General features: G+C 39.5%; 1 protein-coding gene across 2 annotated transcripts in view; it reads left to right on the forward strand.

Moving 5' to 3' along the window:
- The window catches only part of prkcq (protein kinase C, theta), a 33,771-nt gene that overhangs the window by 14,047 nt on the left and 3,830 nt on the right, over window positions 1–15,894 (forward strand). For both annotated transcript variants that reach the window (XM_022222064.2, XM_051954880.1), the window contains exons 3-16: window positions 2,643–2,842; window positions 4,970–5,030; window positions 9,257–9,437; window positions 9,532–9,563; window positions 9,650–9,735; window positions 10,511–10,640; window positions 12,342–12,451; window positions 12,987–13,116; window positions 13,211–13,377; window positions 13,834–14,007; window positions 14,119–14,210; window positions 14,572–14,634; window positions 14,746–14,884; window positions 15,052–15,240. In XM_022222064.2, coding sequence (XP_022077756.1) covers window positions 2,643–2,842; window positions 4,970–5,030; window positions 9,257–9,437; window positions 9,532–9,563; window positions 9,650–9,735; window positions 10,511–10,640; window positions 12,342–12,451; window positions 12,987–13,116; window positions 13,211–13,377; window positions 13,834–14,007; window positions 14,119–14,210; window positions 14,572–14,634; window positions 14,746–14,884; window positions 15,052–15,240 — 1,754 coding nt within the window. The remainder of the gene's footprint in view (window positions 1–2,642; window positions 2,843–4,969; window positions 5,031–9,256; window positions 9,438–9,531; window positions 9,564–9,649; window positions 9,736–10,510; window positions 10,641–12,341; window positions 12,452–12,986; window positions 13,117–13,210; window positions 13,378–13,833; window positions 14,008–14,118; window positions 14,211–14,571; window positions 14,635–14,745; window positions 14,885–15,051; window positions 15,241–15,894) is intronic.

A 15,894-nucleotide genomic window follows, 5' to 3' on the forward strand; every position in this document is an offset into this window, starting at 1 on the left:
TAATACACAGAAAATACCGATTAGTCAGATCAGAGGATTGTTAGTTTGGTCTTATAATGAGATATACTGCCAGTGAGGAAACAAACACAGACAGTTTTGTGCGAATCTATCTTAATAGCTGGATTAAAGTCCTGAAGTCACAACAAAGGTTGAAGTGGAAACGGTCGTTGCACAGTTCCTTTTTCACACTATGAGATATATCCTCATGTGTGAATGGAAAATCTTGTTTGACAGCTCATTCAAACAGTTGCCCATTCTTAGCTAACTTCCACTTTTACAATTCTGATAAAACGAGGCGAATCTGATGAATCACGGCTTTAAGTTGAAACGCTGCCGACACACTTGTTTTAGTGGAGAGTTTTAGATTTTGTTTAGTGACTGGAGACGCTCTGTTCTGCTCTGCTGTGGTGATACCTCAACTTAAATAAGCAGGAACATACAATAACTTTGTGTCTGCACACAACTCCTTTGATAATACACCTACAGCACAGAAAAGACAGGAAAATGTAAACTGAGAGATGAGTCTAAAGTCTAAATGCCACACTGGTACATTTCAAAGAACACAGGAACTGACTGAGTACTGTCTGACACCAAAACATTTCACCTCGCACCCTCCACGACACCGTAAGGAAACTTTCTGAAAGACACGCATGATCTGCTGAAGCCTATGTGTCTGGGGAGGCACACGCATATTTTCCTTCTCTGTATGCTTTAATCAGCACACGCTGCAGCTGGCCGACGGACAGGCAGGCGATGCGCCAGTGACGAGGAGGGCTGCAGATCACACTGGGAGTAAAAAGCTTAGCGGGCTTTATTGTTGAAGCAGCAGGATGGCATGTGGCTGTTACGTAAGTGGATATATGGGACGGTACTGCAGAGAAAAATCTGCAGATGTCAACTATGAAGGCCAGAAGGGGTCATTTTTTTTCTGGCCATATGATACTATTGAAAATATTCAGATATTTAACATGCTGCAGAGCAAACTAAATGTGCTACTCATGGCAACGGTGGAGAATAATACTGTGAAGTTTTAACAACACTAGCATGGTCACGGCATAAGGTGACCAGATTTTGATTCATAAAAGCAACGGACTTGCTTTAAATGGCAATTTGGCACTGAAAAAGAGCAGCTAATCCTCAGAGAGCGACACACTATACATTCATCCTGTTTTCCCAGATTAATTCCCGGTGTTAGTTTTCACCACCGGCAGGAAATCTCCGGATCCTCCTCCGGACGTTATTAATCAAAGCTAACAAGTTAAACGCTCAGAGGACACGGCTGGTGATATTCTATGCTTCAGCTTCCCACAGAGGATGCAAAACATTTCACAAATAACCACTTTTACTTTATAACCCTAAACAGTTTCTGGCTGTACTTGGTTCTTGTCACGTTTTTACTCACTGTGGGTTCATTTTTCGCTGTGATATAAAGTTCTGCACCTCTATGAAAATGTCACAACCGTGGCTAGAAGAAGCGGGAACTAAAAAATATCTCCCGTGCAGTTTAACAAAGTTGCAATACCATAAATCATAAAAAAAGATAACAAAATGTATGTACAATAATCTACTCAAAAAAATATGGGCTACATATGCTATAGAGGTTTTTTATTTATATTGTTTCAACCTCTACAAACAGGTGTTCTTCACATTACTCTGAACAAGAAATCCAGAAAGCTTTTTCACTGTGCTGAATGTATCTTCCAACAACTTGCGCCTCTGTATATGTCTATATGTTTTTTTAAGCATATTTCTTTTATTATATTGCTTAAGTCAAATTAATTTCCCTCTCCTCTCTGCTCTGTAGAATTTGTGTAATGTGACTTTTGGTTGCAGTTCAGTCATTCTTGACTTCTCAGCTGCAACAAGGAGCATGGAATTCTTTGGTATTAAATGGAAAATGGTTAAAATAGTTTAATTTTGGCTCGGTTTTGGATAAGACATGAGAATTTTAAGCCTGAAATTGGCCTTTTTTTCCTGATGAAAATCATGCAAGACATTTCCAGTGATCATTGGAAAGCTAAAATTAAATGATTCTTTTATTGTTTTTACAGTTTCTTGTCTTCATAAATAGAGCAGCGTTGATGTTTTTTCAAAGAAAATGTGTCTGTCCAGCTCACTGGTGGGTTTTGAGGTTCGGAGAGTTAAAGGTAAATCTGAACATCTTCTCAAACAGCTGTGCACTGTTTTTTTGTTGTTTTTTTAACTGAAAGGGTAAACCATATTGGGCGCTATTTTCAGCTGCAGACTAATCCACATTTGGTGCTCTAGTTAGTACTTCAGGCAGCAACACATCAAGTGTATGCGGGTTTAAAGTCCAAATTCATTGAGGGGAGCGAGAGTGTTGCTCACTGATGTGTTTTTAATAGTTTTTGGACAACAGATGGAGCTCTGTGGCACAGAGGAAGAAGCTTTCAGGTTGTAGATACAGATGTTTGCATGAGATTTGGTGATAGTAATTAAAATACAGACACATTCTTTAAGTGTCTACCAGCGGTAAGTCCATCTTTCACAATTTCCAACTTACAAGGAGACATTTAGTTTGCTGACACACAAAGTGAAGTCATCTTGTTTCCTGTCTGTTGCTGAGAAGAACAGTTCAGCCAAAAAAAAAAAAGAGGACTTCTTTTGTGTTTCCTTTACAGAAAAGGGTCAAGTGTACAAGCAGAAGAAGCCGACCATGTACCCGCCATGGAGCACCACGTTCGATGCCCACGTCCATCGCGGGCGAATCATGCACGTGATGGTGAAGGACCGGACGGCAGAGCTAAAGTCTGAGGCCACGGTGGCTCTGGATTCACTGGCGACTCGCTGCAAGAAGGAGAACGGCAAGCTGGAGATCTGGGTTAGTGCAGCAGGATGGATGTGTGTGTTTGTTTGAACCCGCAGACCAGCTGTTTTGCTGCGGTGGCAAAATCCAGATGGGCCGTCTCGCTTCGGGGTCAAAGGACCAAATGTTTGAAGGGGTAATCCTCCTTTTAGTCATTAAAAATCATAGCCGCCATTTTCAGGACTAAGCATCATCATCTGCCCTGAACACAAAATGGTGTTGATTAACTCTGAATGATGACTCTGAATCATGTAGGGATTGTGAGTAAGTCAGCATGTACAACACCAATATCTTAGTGGAACATAGAACTAGAATGCAGATATTATTCATGCTACCAACTATGGATGTGATTCTGCTGCTATGAATGAAAAAACAGTCTGTACTGAATCTTTGATGGCAACTTTTTTTGGAGTTTTTTTTTTTTATTGGTTCAAGAGCCAATATAAATGCTTTTTAGAGGTTTTCCCTTTTATTGCACATTATAGCTTTAAAAACCCAGTGTCAAGTTATTCTCTTTCACAGAAAACAGTGCTCTCAACTGCCTGAAACTCCTTCTTTGAACCCCTTGACACCTATATAATTCACAAGAAGGCGTATCCATTCCCCCACTGCCGGTTTGTGCGTATTCGATACAAACGTCAGAAGCACAAGTTTCTCATTGGAGTAGGACCTTATTATTATATATCTATGTATCTATGTTCTTTGTGTAACAGATAAATGAACAATCTCCACTTATTTTAGCACCAGCTGGAAAGCAAAAACAGACAAAGAAATTATATTCATTTCATTACCTCCGCCAAGGAGGTTATGCAATCGGGTCCGTTTATTTATTTGTCTGTCTGTGTGCGCGTCTGTGGACAGGATTTCTCGGAAACTACTTGTCGGATCTTCATGAAATTTTCACCAGAGGTGGATCTTGGCCCAGGGAAGACTCCATTCAAATTTTGTGTTGATCCGGTTAAGGACCTGGATTCTGGATCCGGATTTAGATTTTCCAACTTCGTATCATCTTCCCTTGGCGGAGGTCAGAAATCTCGGATTGCTCTTGTAGTAAATAAATTCAGGCGCCAAGGGGTTAAGAATAGGATTGTCTTTTGTTGCTTTTATACGTCACCTTATGAAATATTTCCATAATGCCTGTCTCGCTACTAGAGCCGTCTCTGCTGACTCTGAAACATCTCAGCTATGAACACAGCACGCCCAGTGTTCTGTCGTTGGCTGTAAGAGTAAACACAAGAGTCTTCATGCAGTCCAAGCATCTTGGAAGAAAATGCTAACTGGGGCCAGAGCTATGCTAAAAGTGTCATGCTGCGGGGTGCCACTTTAAAAACGCTGTGTAACATGGCATCTCTCCTTGTTGTGGTTTGAACGGATTTGGTTGAACTGCTGGGTTTTGCTAGCGGCTGGCAGCTAATAGAGGGCTACCACTCATACAACCTGTGGTTACTGTAGGTATCAATACTGTTTCACCTTTGTAAGGTCAGCTTATTAATCAGAGAAACAAATCATTATGAAACCTTCAAACCGACACTCTGATAAAATTCAGTCTTTCGAAGAAAATTAAGATCTGTTTAAGTTGACAAGAAGTGTTTTTGGCTTCTTGTAAGGTATTCACACAGGTGAAAATCAGAATGCTGCATGTTAATTGGCCATATAATCGCAAATTCCCCAGTTTCCACGTAAAGGGGTTCAGTTTTGAATCTATGATTGTTACATCTAATTATATCCAGGTCATAGAATATCACTGCTCATACTAATTACCCAGCTCTCACTTAAATCAGCTTTAACTCATTAATTTTATAAACAGATCCCTTCTTGCACACCAGAGATTTTATTCCCCGCAGAAAAACTTGGCTTTGGGTGACACCAGAGGCTTAATGCCAGCTGCCTCTCACACCAAACTAAGAATCAAACCAATATTGTAAAGTAAACAGATGACTGAAATCAAATACATTCCTCCAGTCTGCTCCTTATGTGTGTTTACCTCTGCCAGACAGTCTGTGTACGCCCAAACAGCATGCCGAGCCTTCATCATCCTCCTCCATAACCGCAGCTCTTCCTCTTTCATTCTCCGCAGTTTTCTGATGAACGTGAGGGTGAAATTCTAATATTTGTGTTTGTTTTATTGTCTTTTTGTTTCAGTTGGAGCTGAAGCCACAGGGTCGCATTCTGATGGAGGCCAGGTACTACTTGGAGAAAAGCGGTGAGTGTTTTAAACCTTCACAGCTCAACTTACTGCCCTTGAACACAAAAGGGATTTAATGAGTTCACAGTTAAGTGTAAACACCTGACTTTTTAAAGCGTGGTTGAATGACAGCGAGAGCCAAAAATAATAACTTTTCTGTCAGTTGTTGATGTTAAACATTAGATTTTCACAGAAATCTGACAGCCATCTAGACATATTTTATTTTATTTTAGACCTATTCTGCCACTTTAAGCCGTGATGTTTCCACTTTTTATCATTTTAAATGCATCCATGCATCAGTCCTTTGATATTTGAGGGAATATTTTAGACTTTACAAAGCAGAAAATGATCAAATATTGCATGAATATAGTGAATGTAATTGCAAAAGTGGGGAATCGTCCTAATTGTCCGCCACAGGCCTGCAGCAGCTGCACACTTGTGTGTCTTAACCAGCCTTAATCGTGCCATCATAATTACATTCTCTCAAGCTAATAAGAGTTTTGATTGTCTGCCCCCTACTGGCTCAAAGCACAGCAAATGGTTCTGTGATCGCTTTGTGCTTTCACTGGCACTTCCCTGACATTAACACCATGCCAAGGCCTGAGAAGTCACACAGGAATAAAAGGAAGAAGCCATCTCATGAATCTATATATAGACGGAGCAAATAGGAAATCACTGCTCAGAACAACAGGTGGAATAGAGGCTGGTGATCATTTGATCTGGGGAACTTCCCCCCACATGCAAACACATATTGTACACGTGCAGCTTGTTAAAATGTCATACACAGGTTTAGTGTGCCGATCGAATAAGTTAGACAGATGATTTGAAAAGGCATAGATCGACCTTTGAGGAAATGTGTCTTTCACGAGAGCAGAATAGATTACAGCTATCTTAAATGTGTCTGAGTGACATCCTGAGTCGGGGGCAACAACAGTTTAGCAGTTTTAGGATGAGCTACATAAAGGAAAGTGAACTCTTGTCGCTGTGAGGTTGCAGTTCAGACAATCAATTCAATTTCTGTTCCTATATTGGTATAAAAAACAATCTAAACTGTATCAATATCATAGCTATTGTCTTCCTGGTTGGGTTTCCAAAAATCTTTAGACAAAACATGGTGAATTGTTCTGAGCTGTCTAATATTTATAGATATTAAGTTTGTAACAATTTTTAATACCATTTCCGTGTGACCCATAGCCTATAAAGAGAACTGGTGTCACAGTGTGTTATTTTTTGTAAAATATGAGGCCTGAAAACAATCAGTCATGCTACATCACAACGCAAAAGCCGCAAAAGTAATGAGTTGAGTAAATTACATTAATAAAACGAGATGCATGCGGATCAGTTTGATTCAGCTCAGCAGATGATGCACATCATTATCATACTAAAGACTTTCTGTTCATTTTATGAACCTATTTGTCTCAGATTAAGAATGTGAACCACCTTTGGGACCATTCTACTACATTTACTTTAAAACCAAAAGGGATTAACAGTCAGTGTCATTAAACCATAGCGGAGCAATGAGGCACAAAAACAGTAAAAAAGGAAATACTGGTACAAATATGGCATTTGTGTTTGCTTCACCCTGCTGTTTCTAGACAGGTGAATGATCATGAAAAGTTATTGCATTCAACTTAAATAATTCCAATCAGGCAATCATGTAATAATTATGACAGGCCTCATAATGCGTTCATTTGACTGTTTACAGCTGTGTGTGACAACAAAAAAATAGGGGGTGTAAAGATTAAGCAATTTGTAAAAAAGATGTAAGAATCCGACATTCTGCAACACTGATATAAGACAACAGAGTCACAATCAGGTTTTTGGCTAAACTAAGTACACATAAAGCGAATTTTAACTATTTTCTAGTGGCTCAAAGTGCACTTCCTGCTTCAGGAGCAGAAATCAGAAAGAACAGACATTCAGCCAAAAGCACAACAAAGCCGAATGAGGATATGCAAACACAAATATGTGATTATTCTGTAAACAATGCTGTGAGAGAACTTACTACCTCCAGTAATCCATTTTGGTGGGTAAAGCCTGAATTAAATGCAACATTAACTATTTGAGTTACAAGTAATCATTAAGGGATTATCTTTTCAGGTACACCAGAGTCAGTTTGATACACTGGGATCATTCATTTATTGGCGACACTTCTATAATTTTAGTGTTTCGTACATTTTTTCGTTAAAAAACAAAAAAAAAAATTGTAAAGCTCGATCATATAGTGGACGTATACTGCAACAGAAACCTATTCTATGATGAAACTGACGTATAGAGAAGAAGCCGCTCTCAATGTGAAACTAAATAACTGTGAAATCCTGACCACCTTCCTAGCAGTGAGTCATCACTCTGTGTGCGGAAAGCTGAACTCAACAATTGCATGTGTGTTGCATCTAAAAATACGCTTCTGCTAAATTATCTGACTGTTGATGTTCCTTCTTGATTGTCACGGATTATCACAGGCAGAGATATGTCAGCGATGAGGAACAACACTGATTCTGGTGGATTAATTTTTCTTGTGCAGTGTCAGACAAAAAAAATAAAACAATATACACACACTCAGGACATAAAGAAAGTTAATGTCCTGTGCCAAGTTCTTCCTAACGTTTACAGATGTTTCTAAAAATATTTGTTTGATATATCACATATCTTCTGAGACAACTTGTATTTGAAAATTGCCAGTCAACCAACTTTCAGCACACTTTTTCCCCACATTAAAATTTTAGGCTTTTGGACAGCAGTATCTTAGGAACTATTAAAGGTTAAAAACTTGACATTTTCACTCTTATTTCTCATGATGTCATTGGTCCAGAATCTGTAGAAACCCTCTGATATCTGAATATTCTTATCTGAATCTGGTAATATCTCACTATGGGTCAGTTCATGTGTTTAACAAGAAACACTTGCGTCCAAAAATTAAAAGAAAGTTATTTTTGTTTAAATTTCATAGCTGAAAAATTGAAGGCATCATGAAAAGTTTCATCTTTGAGCGCAAAGTAGCAAAAAAAAAAAAAGATAATGCAGAAGTCAGTAGCGGTATTGTCTGAACCATATGTAGCTGCATGTCACAAAAATAGAAACAAAATTTTGACAACACTTTTTTATATTAAGTATTTGGTCACAAACATCAACTGAAACTTATTTCCACTGAGCTTGCATAACAGATTGAGCAAAAATGATCAATAATGCGATGAGAAATAACAGTGAAAAGATCTTTAAAATTTACTAAGATATAGTCACTTAAAGGCATTAGAGGAGATTGAATTTCCTACGACTTTGAACATAGCATGCGCATGCACATAGAACCTCTCCCTCACCCCCCTCTAACCTCCCCCCTCTTAACATTTGCAAAGAAACGCCCCCTCCAGGAACTTGCGTAGGACTTGTGAAGTTGTCTTTTACGGCTGGGTCCCCCTGGATCTTTATCTGCCATTATGTAAAAAAAAGATGAGCAAAACAAGTCTCCTGCTAACTACGAAGCTATACCAAAGCAACACATACAGAAAACACGTAAGTCCAAGGCGTACGTAATCTACGTAACTAGGCCTGAGCCGGAAGATTTTTGATTGACAGGAAAGGGAGCAAAGCAAACGCCTCGGTCCGAGCGCGTTGATGTTTTTCAGGTCCTGCCATGTCCACAGTTATTTTTTAAATTTTTTATTCTTTTAGAGACCATACATACAAGTCCACTAAAGGTCAGTATATTCATTTTATGTGAATCAGACAAATTAAACAAAAAATAACATCCTCCATAATGCCTTTAAACAGCCTCGAATTTCAATGTGAGAAAATAAAGTGCTGAAAGTGGGGAAATATATCAAGCTAATATTTCACAGATACCATTTCAGATATCCAAAGTTTGTGTTAAAAAAAAGTTTTAAGCAAATCAGAGATTGTTGAGCAGGAGGCCCCTGATGATCTGAGATGCAGAAACCGAGCTGTGAGATGATGAATTTGTGCAAAACCCAACTGAAACTCAAATACCCGGCCAAACCACAGCCTGCTCACCCTGCTGTCGTCTGGCAGAAATATCTGCTGCTGATGCTGTCAGACTACAGAACAGTTTGCTTCCTCAGGCTGCGAGATTGTTTAATTCATCCTCCTAATTATTTATTCTCTATTCTTTTTCTGCGTGAGTAGCGTGCAGGGAATGAATCTGTCAATACACAATTGTGCGTACTGTGTTGCACCTTTGAATCTTGAAAGTGTTTTCCTTTTGACATTAAGGTTGTTTGATGTTTCAGACGCTGCAGGTCAGTCTGGAGGAGAACCGGAGTCGGAACGGGAGCGAGACGGTCTGTTCACCCTCCACCACCGGCGCGGCGCCATCAAACAGGCCAAAGTTCACGTTGTCAAATGTCACGAGTTCAGCGCCACGTTCTTCCCTCAACCGACCTTCTGTTCCGTCTGCAAAGAGTTCGTCTGGTGCGCAACGGGCTGCAATATTATAAATCGCCAAATTAGTCTTTTTTTTTTCCCCTCATCATGAGTCATTTCACCTGTTTTTTCTCCACTGCAGGGGTCTGAACAAGCAGGGCTACCAGTGCAGACGTGAGTTTATTTTCCACTGACATTATGGGATAGTCTGGTTTGAATGGCGCCTTCGTGTCTAACCTGGTCATCTTTGTGTCTTTTAGAATGCAACGCAGCGATCCACAAAAAATGCATCGACAAAGTGATCGCCAAATGCACTGGTTCAGCCATAAACAGCAAAGAAACAATGGTGAGTGACTGCTTCACGCTGATTTTCAGACTAATGGTTTCACAGTAATTGCTGACAGTGCGTCACGTCTTCCAGTCAGACATGAACTCCACATTTACTGACACGACACGTTTAAGCCTCTGGTGTAATGCTGACTGATGAATCCGTCAGCTTCTACAGGGGTTTCTTAACACCAGACGTTCTTGTCTTGTCTCATGTACTGCTTTTATCTTTTTTTCTCTTGTTTCACTTCCTGCTCAGTCACATTCCAGCTGCGTTCATGTTCATTCACTTTAAGAAAAGGCGACTGTCATTTAAAAAAACGGATAGATCTGCCACACACTGTTTGGATAGAGGAAGTGTTTGGACTGATTTTGAGAGTTCACAACTATGGATGCAAATTTGAAACAATTTCCTAAACAGCACTTGGTCATGTTAATCAGTAATAATCAATTAATAGCTTAAATAAATAAAACACAGTGGATATGCCACATACAAATAGAAAAAGGTTTGACACCTAATGTTCTGCTCTGCTAAATCACAAATCTGAAGAACAGATAATATCAACATCTAAAATGGGGGGAAAAAAACACAATGATTTTGTTTAAATGTGCTCTTCATAACTCCATCTCATAAACAGTAAGAGGCTCCACCTGGCAATGCAATGAGCTACTACAGCAAGTCTAACACATTTTCTCAGTTTATCCTAATAAAACAGCAGTCAGTCATTAAGTCAAGACTGTTTCTCTTCATTGGTTAGTGAGGCCTCTGTGATAATGCGCATGATGTGTTGCAGATCCACAAGGAGCGCTTCAAGATCGACATGCCCCACAGGTTTAAAGTCTACAACTACAAAAGTCCCACCTTCTGTGAACACTGCGGGACTCTGCTGTGGGGTCTCGCCAAGCAGGGGCTCAAATGTGAGGGTGAGAGGCAGGAGTTTTTTAATTTCTGTGATTTTATACATGAAAACGCATACATGATGTATTAAAACAGTCACAAATGTCTAACATTATAGTAATATATTCTGAATAATATATCTCTGTCCCGTAAAATACATGAAATAGCAACTTTTGTGACAAAATATTTAACAGGGTAAAAGGAAGAGCAATAGAAACATCTCTCTTCTAAAAGATGAAATGTTCTAGATTAGAATATACAGATATCAGAGGGTTTTTAAATGTTTTACGTAACATAAGAGGATCATTTTCCCAGCTTGTATCATTCCTTTCCTCTATATGAAAAGTCAGAATGAACAGATGTGACAATACAAGGCTTTGGCCAGACAGCAATCAGAATTTAGCCCACAACACAACATGATATACTTCCAGCAGCTGCCATAAGGGCAGATAGTTGATCATTTCCCATCTGAATTACGCATTGAAACACATGCAGCTGCCACAGCAGGTGCTAAGTATAGTGTTCCCGGTGAAACTGATCACATTCCCAGTACCAGCCAACTCACTGATGCCCTCAGTGTGACTGAGGTATTAGGGTTGGGTATACTGCCTGCAGGGAGCATGTGCAACAACGAAGAGCATGCCACAAGCGAAACAAACTGTCAAGCAGAATTTATAGCACAGGAAAAGCTACTTCCTTTGTAAAGAAGAGCAGCACTGCAATGGCAAGATGAGAGGATAATCCTCTTCATGCACACATGGAGTTAAGACATCATTCTCACAAACACACAAAAAAAAGAATGCAGGGAACAAATACAAAAATCTTCATGTTATCTCCAGATTAAGTAAATGGACCGCAGTGCACTTTGTTAGTGTTATTAGTCTAGATTACATACAAACATAAAAAGCTGGTATTTGCAGAATATTAGATCACTCTAACCTGGTTGTTTTACACTAAATTTATAACAAACTAGCGTGCACCTGCCTGTGTGACTATGATTTCTGTAAACAGAACTATATCACCTGGTGATCCCAGCAGAAGAACTGCCGAGCGGCATAATACAGTAAAGCTCGACCAGTGTTTTTAGACGACCTGCAATTTTAGTTGTAATTTATGAACCACTGTTTGCAAAGTTTACACTGGACTTGTTGGCCAGCTGTTTGAACAGAAAGCGTCCTCACCAACGACTTCCTCAACATGGAGTCCGTTAGTTTGGACACAACTGAGTAAAATTGAAGCTGAACAGGTGAGAGCCCTGCATTAGGCTGGCAGAGCTCAAAGGTGTAAAAGTGTTTGATTATCGTCTGTTCCTGCTGGTTTTCCTCTTACAAAAGCAGGACTAGTGACTGTCTAACCAATGATAGATCAGATGATAGCACATCAACCAATTTAGACACTGCAGCTCTGCCTCTCTACAAAATACATCAAAATCTCTGAAAACATAACGAGACAACATGAGAAATATGCCCATTAGGAGCATGCCTGTTATACCAAATGAAACACACTATTACAAAAATCTGCAATGTGTGTCTTAAAGTTTTTCTACATTTGTCACAATATATTATATTCCCCTATTCTGATCTTCAAAGACAATTTATCATTAATTTAATTTCATCGCACATTATTCAACTTTGTAGTTTATTAAATGCATGAAATATTGCTATTGCTGCACCAGTTTTAATGTTATTTGATATTTGAACTGTGCTAACGTTGTGTTTCTTGTGCAGAATGCGGCATGAATGTCCACCACAAATGCCAGAAGAAAGTAGCCAACCTCTGTGGGGTCAACCAGAAACTGATGGCTGAAGCTCTGGCCATCATCGAGAGCAAACAGCAGGTCAGGCAAAGAATATATAGACTTTCTTAGACTTAAGCTGTGTAGACTTTAAGAACTGATACGGTAGAGGTTCCCTTTATCAACTCCTATTTCAGGAAATTCATCCTGTGGCTGATAAGAAACCTAGAAAATGAATTAGTGAGTATTTGGGACGTAGTTTCAGCTCAGTAAAGCTTGAAAAATCCTTATCATCTGTGAATCTAAGCATATGCTTTTAAATATAGCCTATGGGTCCATCTGAGTCCTGTAAGTTCACTGAACAATCATTATCATTACGGCTATCTCTATTTACATTAAATGTACTCTGTTTAATTAATAAATGGAATTATTCCATGCAAATTTCACCTTAACATAGTATGAAAACTCATGAGGGTCTAGAGCCACAAAATGGTTTATAAGCAGATTTTAGTGATTTTTCTACCGAATTTAAAAGGCTGAAAAATCTAGACATTGTTCTAAATATTTTACAAGGGGAAAACATTAGCAGGGCTTTTGAATTCATTAGTTTGCTGCTGTTCCTACCTTTTGCCTTTAGGAAAGAAGCACCAAAGAGACGGACATCATTGGTCGAGAAGGTCCGGTGACTGTCAGCCAGCCAGGAATGGTCCGAGCCCCGTCGGGTTTAGTAATGGGTTTACCTGCTGTCGCTACACCTGCAAATAAAGGTACACGACCTCTTAGAGCTTCCTTTTTTATGAAAGGTGTCATTTCTTCTTTTTTTAATGTATCTTATGTTTTCTAACCTGCCTCTTGTTGCAGATGCACAGGGGATTTCATGGGAGGGACCAACAGACATCAGCAGGACGGTTACCGAGGCGTCAACAGAAGAACCTCTGTATGCCGTTCCAAGGAAGGACCACCAGCCCAAATTCATCATTGATGACTTCGTTCTGCACAAGATGCTCGGGAAAGGCAGCTTCGGCAAGGTAGGTCTGAAGAAGAGAAGCAACAAGAGAGCTGAGGAATAGAAAATCCTGAATATTATGAAACAGGAGGAACAATGAGGGTGAAGATTCGATGAGAGTGAAGATTCGTCATTTGTCGCTAGCTAAAAATGGATGCAATAGGAGTTTTTTTTTTGCAGGAAGCACCAATGAAGAAAACTTACAAAAAACATACAGCAGATTTTTTCCACATTCTTAATGGAATTTCTAGGGGCTATTTTGTTCTGTTAGTTTGCATTCAAAGCATGAAATTTTAGTCATTCTCATCAACATATGGCCTTTACACACACCACACTGTGAGGCTTGTGGTCACACTTGTTTCTGCAGTCAGTTTCCACAGAAAACCCACATCTTGCATGAGAAGGGGTGGGGGGGCAGGACTAAGAACACATGGTGTCCAACCGCAAAGGCTTTTAGCCGTTTTTGCTTTGTTTCCAGGTGTTTTTAGCCGAGTTGAAAAAGACCGGCAAGTTCTTTGCTGTGAAGGCCCTGAAGAAAGACGTGGTCCTGATGGACGACGACGTGGAGTGCACCATGGTGGAGAGGAGGGTTTTGTCTTTAGCCTGGGAGAATCCTTTCCTCACCCATCTTTACTGCACCTTCCAGACCAAGGTGATAACCACGTACACTTGAACGAAAGTCTGCAGAAATTCACACAGGAAGTCCACTACCATTTCTCCTCAGCCAACCACAGCACTGACTTTCCTGTGTTTTCACATCCAGGAAAACCTGTTCTTTGTGATGGAGTATCTGAACGGAGGTGATCTCATGTTTCACATCCAAAACTGCCACAAGTTCGACTTACACAGAGCCACGTATGTATCAAATCAAAAGACTAAAAATGCGTAATAAGGGTTTGTACTGTCTGGGTGGGATGCTTTTATGTTTCTATCAATATTTGTATGTGCCACCGCACAATTCATAACATACAAGATTACTGGCAAGTGAATAACTTTGTCGACTTGATGCAAAACTTACTGTATTATTTGTTGTCTTTATCTATACTCCTTACCATTACTGCAACTTTAACTGATTACACTGTCTGATACAGCTTCACTTTATCTTCATCGTTAATATTTTCATCTTTTTAGAAATGCAACTGAAATAAGTGAAGTGCAAACAAAAACAACACACCAAATTTATGTTTTCTTCTCTTCTATTTGTGTCTTCTTGCAGCTTCTATGCAGCTGAGATCATCTGTGGGCTCCAGTTCCTGCACTCTAGAGGAATTATTTACAGGTAGGTGTCAGTAATAGAAAAAAAAAGAAAAGAAACTGAGCTGGAATTTACGATGTACAATTTACAGGTTAAACTGACAATGTTTCTTTCTCGCTTCTTTGCACTTTGTAGAGATCTGAAGCTGGATAATGTACTTTTAGACTCAGACGGTCATATAAAGATAGCAGACTTTGGCATGTGTAAGGAGAACATGCAGGATGACTCGCGGACCTCCACCTTCTGTGGAACCCCCGACTACATCGCCCCTGAGGTGACCACACACTTTGAATTGTAACATGACATCTTTTGCCTCTAGGTTAGCAGGTTTCATGACAATTAATGAAATACACACTCAGATATCCTAAAAAAAAGTTTTATCTAACTTGACATGGCTTCTGGCTAAGTTTACCAGCATATGTGTGTATAACTGTGTCTCAGATCCTGCTGGGGCAGAAGTACAACAGCTCAGTGGACTGGTGGTCGTTCGGGGTGCTGCTATATGAGATGCTGATTGGTCAGTCTCCGTTTCACGGTCGTGATGAAGAGGAGCTGTTTCAGTCCATACGAACAGACAACCCTACTTATCCTCAATGGCTCAGCAAAGCTGCCAAGGACATACTAGTCAAGGTCAGACACTGTGTGCAGAGGTGCTTCAAAGGTTGTGTGCCCGTTATGAGCACTAAACAAATTAAAGAGCAAGATCACACACACAGATGTTATGGAGAGATAACTGGATACAAGATTAAGCCTAATTCTTTTAGATTTTAAAAAGCACAATTAAGATAAATCTATCTAAGATTTATGCTCTATCATAGATCTCACAAATTAGCATTGACTAGAATGAAAAAAGTGCTAGAGATCTAGAAAGAAAGAACTCCTTGGCTAAAAACTACTGCATGATTTTTGGGTTTGCTGATTAGGACTTAATGACATGCAAACAAAATTTCACATATTTCTGTTATTTTCACAGATTTTAATCTCAGTTTTATCAGGAGAGGTCTTTGTTTCGTTTCTTTTGAGAAAAAAAATTCAAATGATGATGTGATTTTTGCTGGAGTGTCTAATTTGTAGGCAAGGCCACAATGCTTCATTTATAGCAGTATATGCTGTGGCACATCCTACCTTTATCTAAATATTGCAACTGCTGTGATTTGGATATTGAACTTGGTAATATTGTGATTTCTATAATGTTTCAGCTTTCTTCTTAAAAACTGAAATTATCAAGAGCCATAAATACAGAAACTCCATGATGCCATAATGCTAGATGACACATGACTCCCT

This window comes from Acanthochromis polyacanthus, chromosome 1, assembly GCF_021347895.1.
Source record: "Acanthochromis polyacanthus isolate Apoly-LR-REF ecotype Palm Island chromosome 1, KAUST_Apoly_ChrSc, whole genome shotgun sequence".
Lineage (NCBI taxonomy): Eukaryota > Metazoa > Chordata > Actinopteri > Pomacentridae > Acanthochromis > Acanthochromis polyacanthus.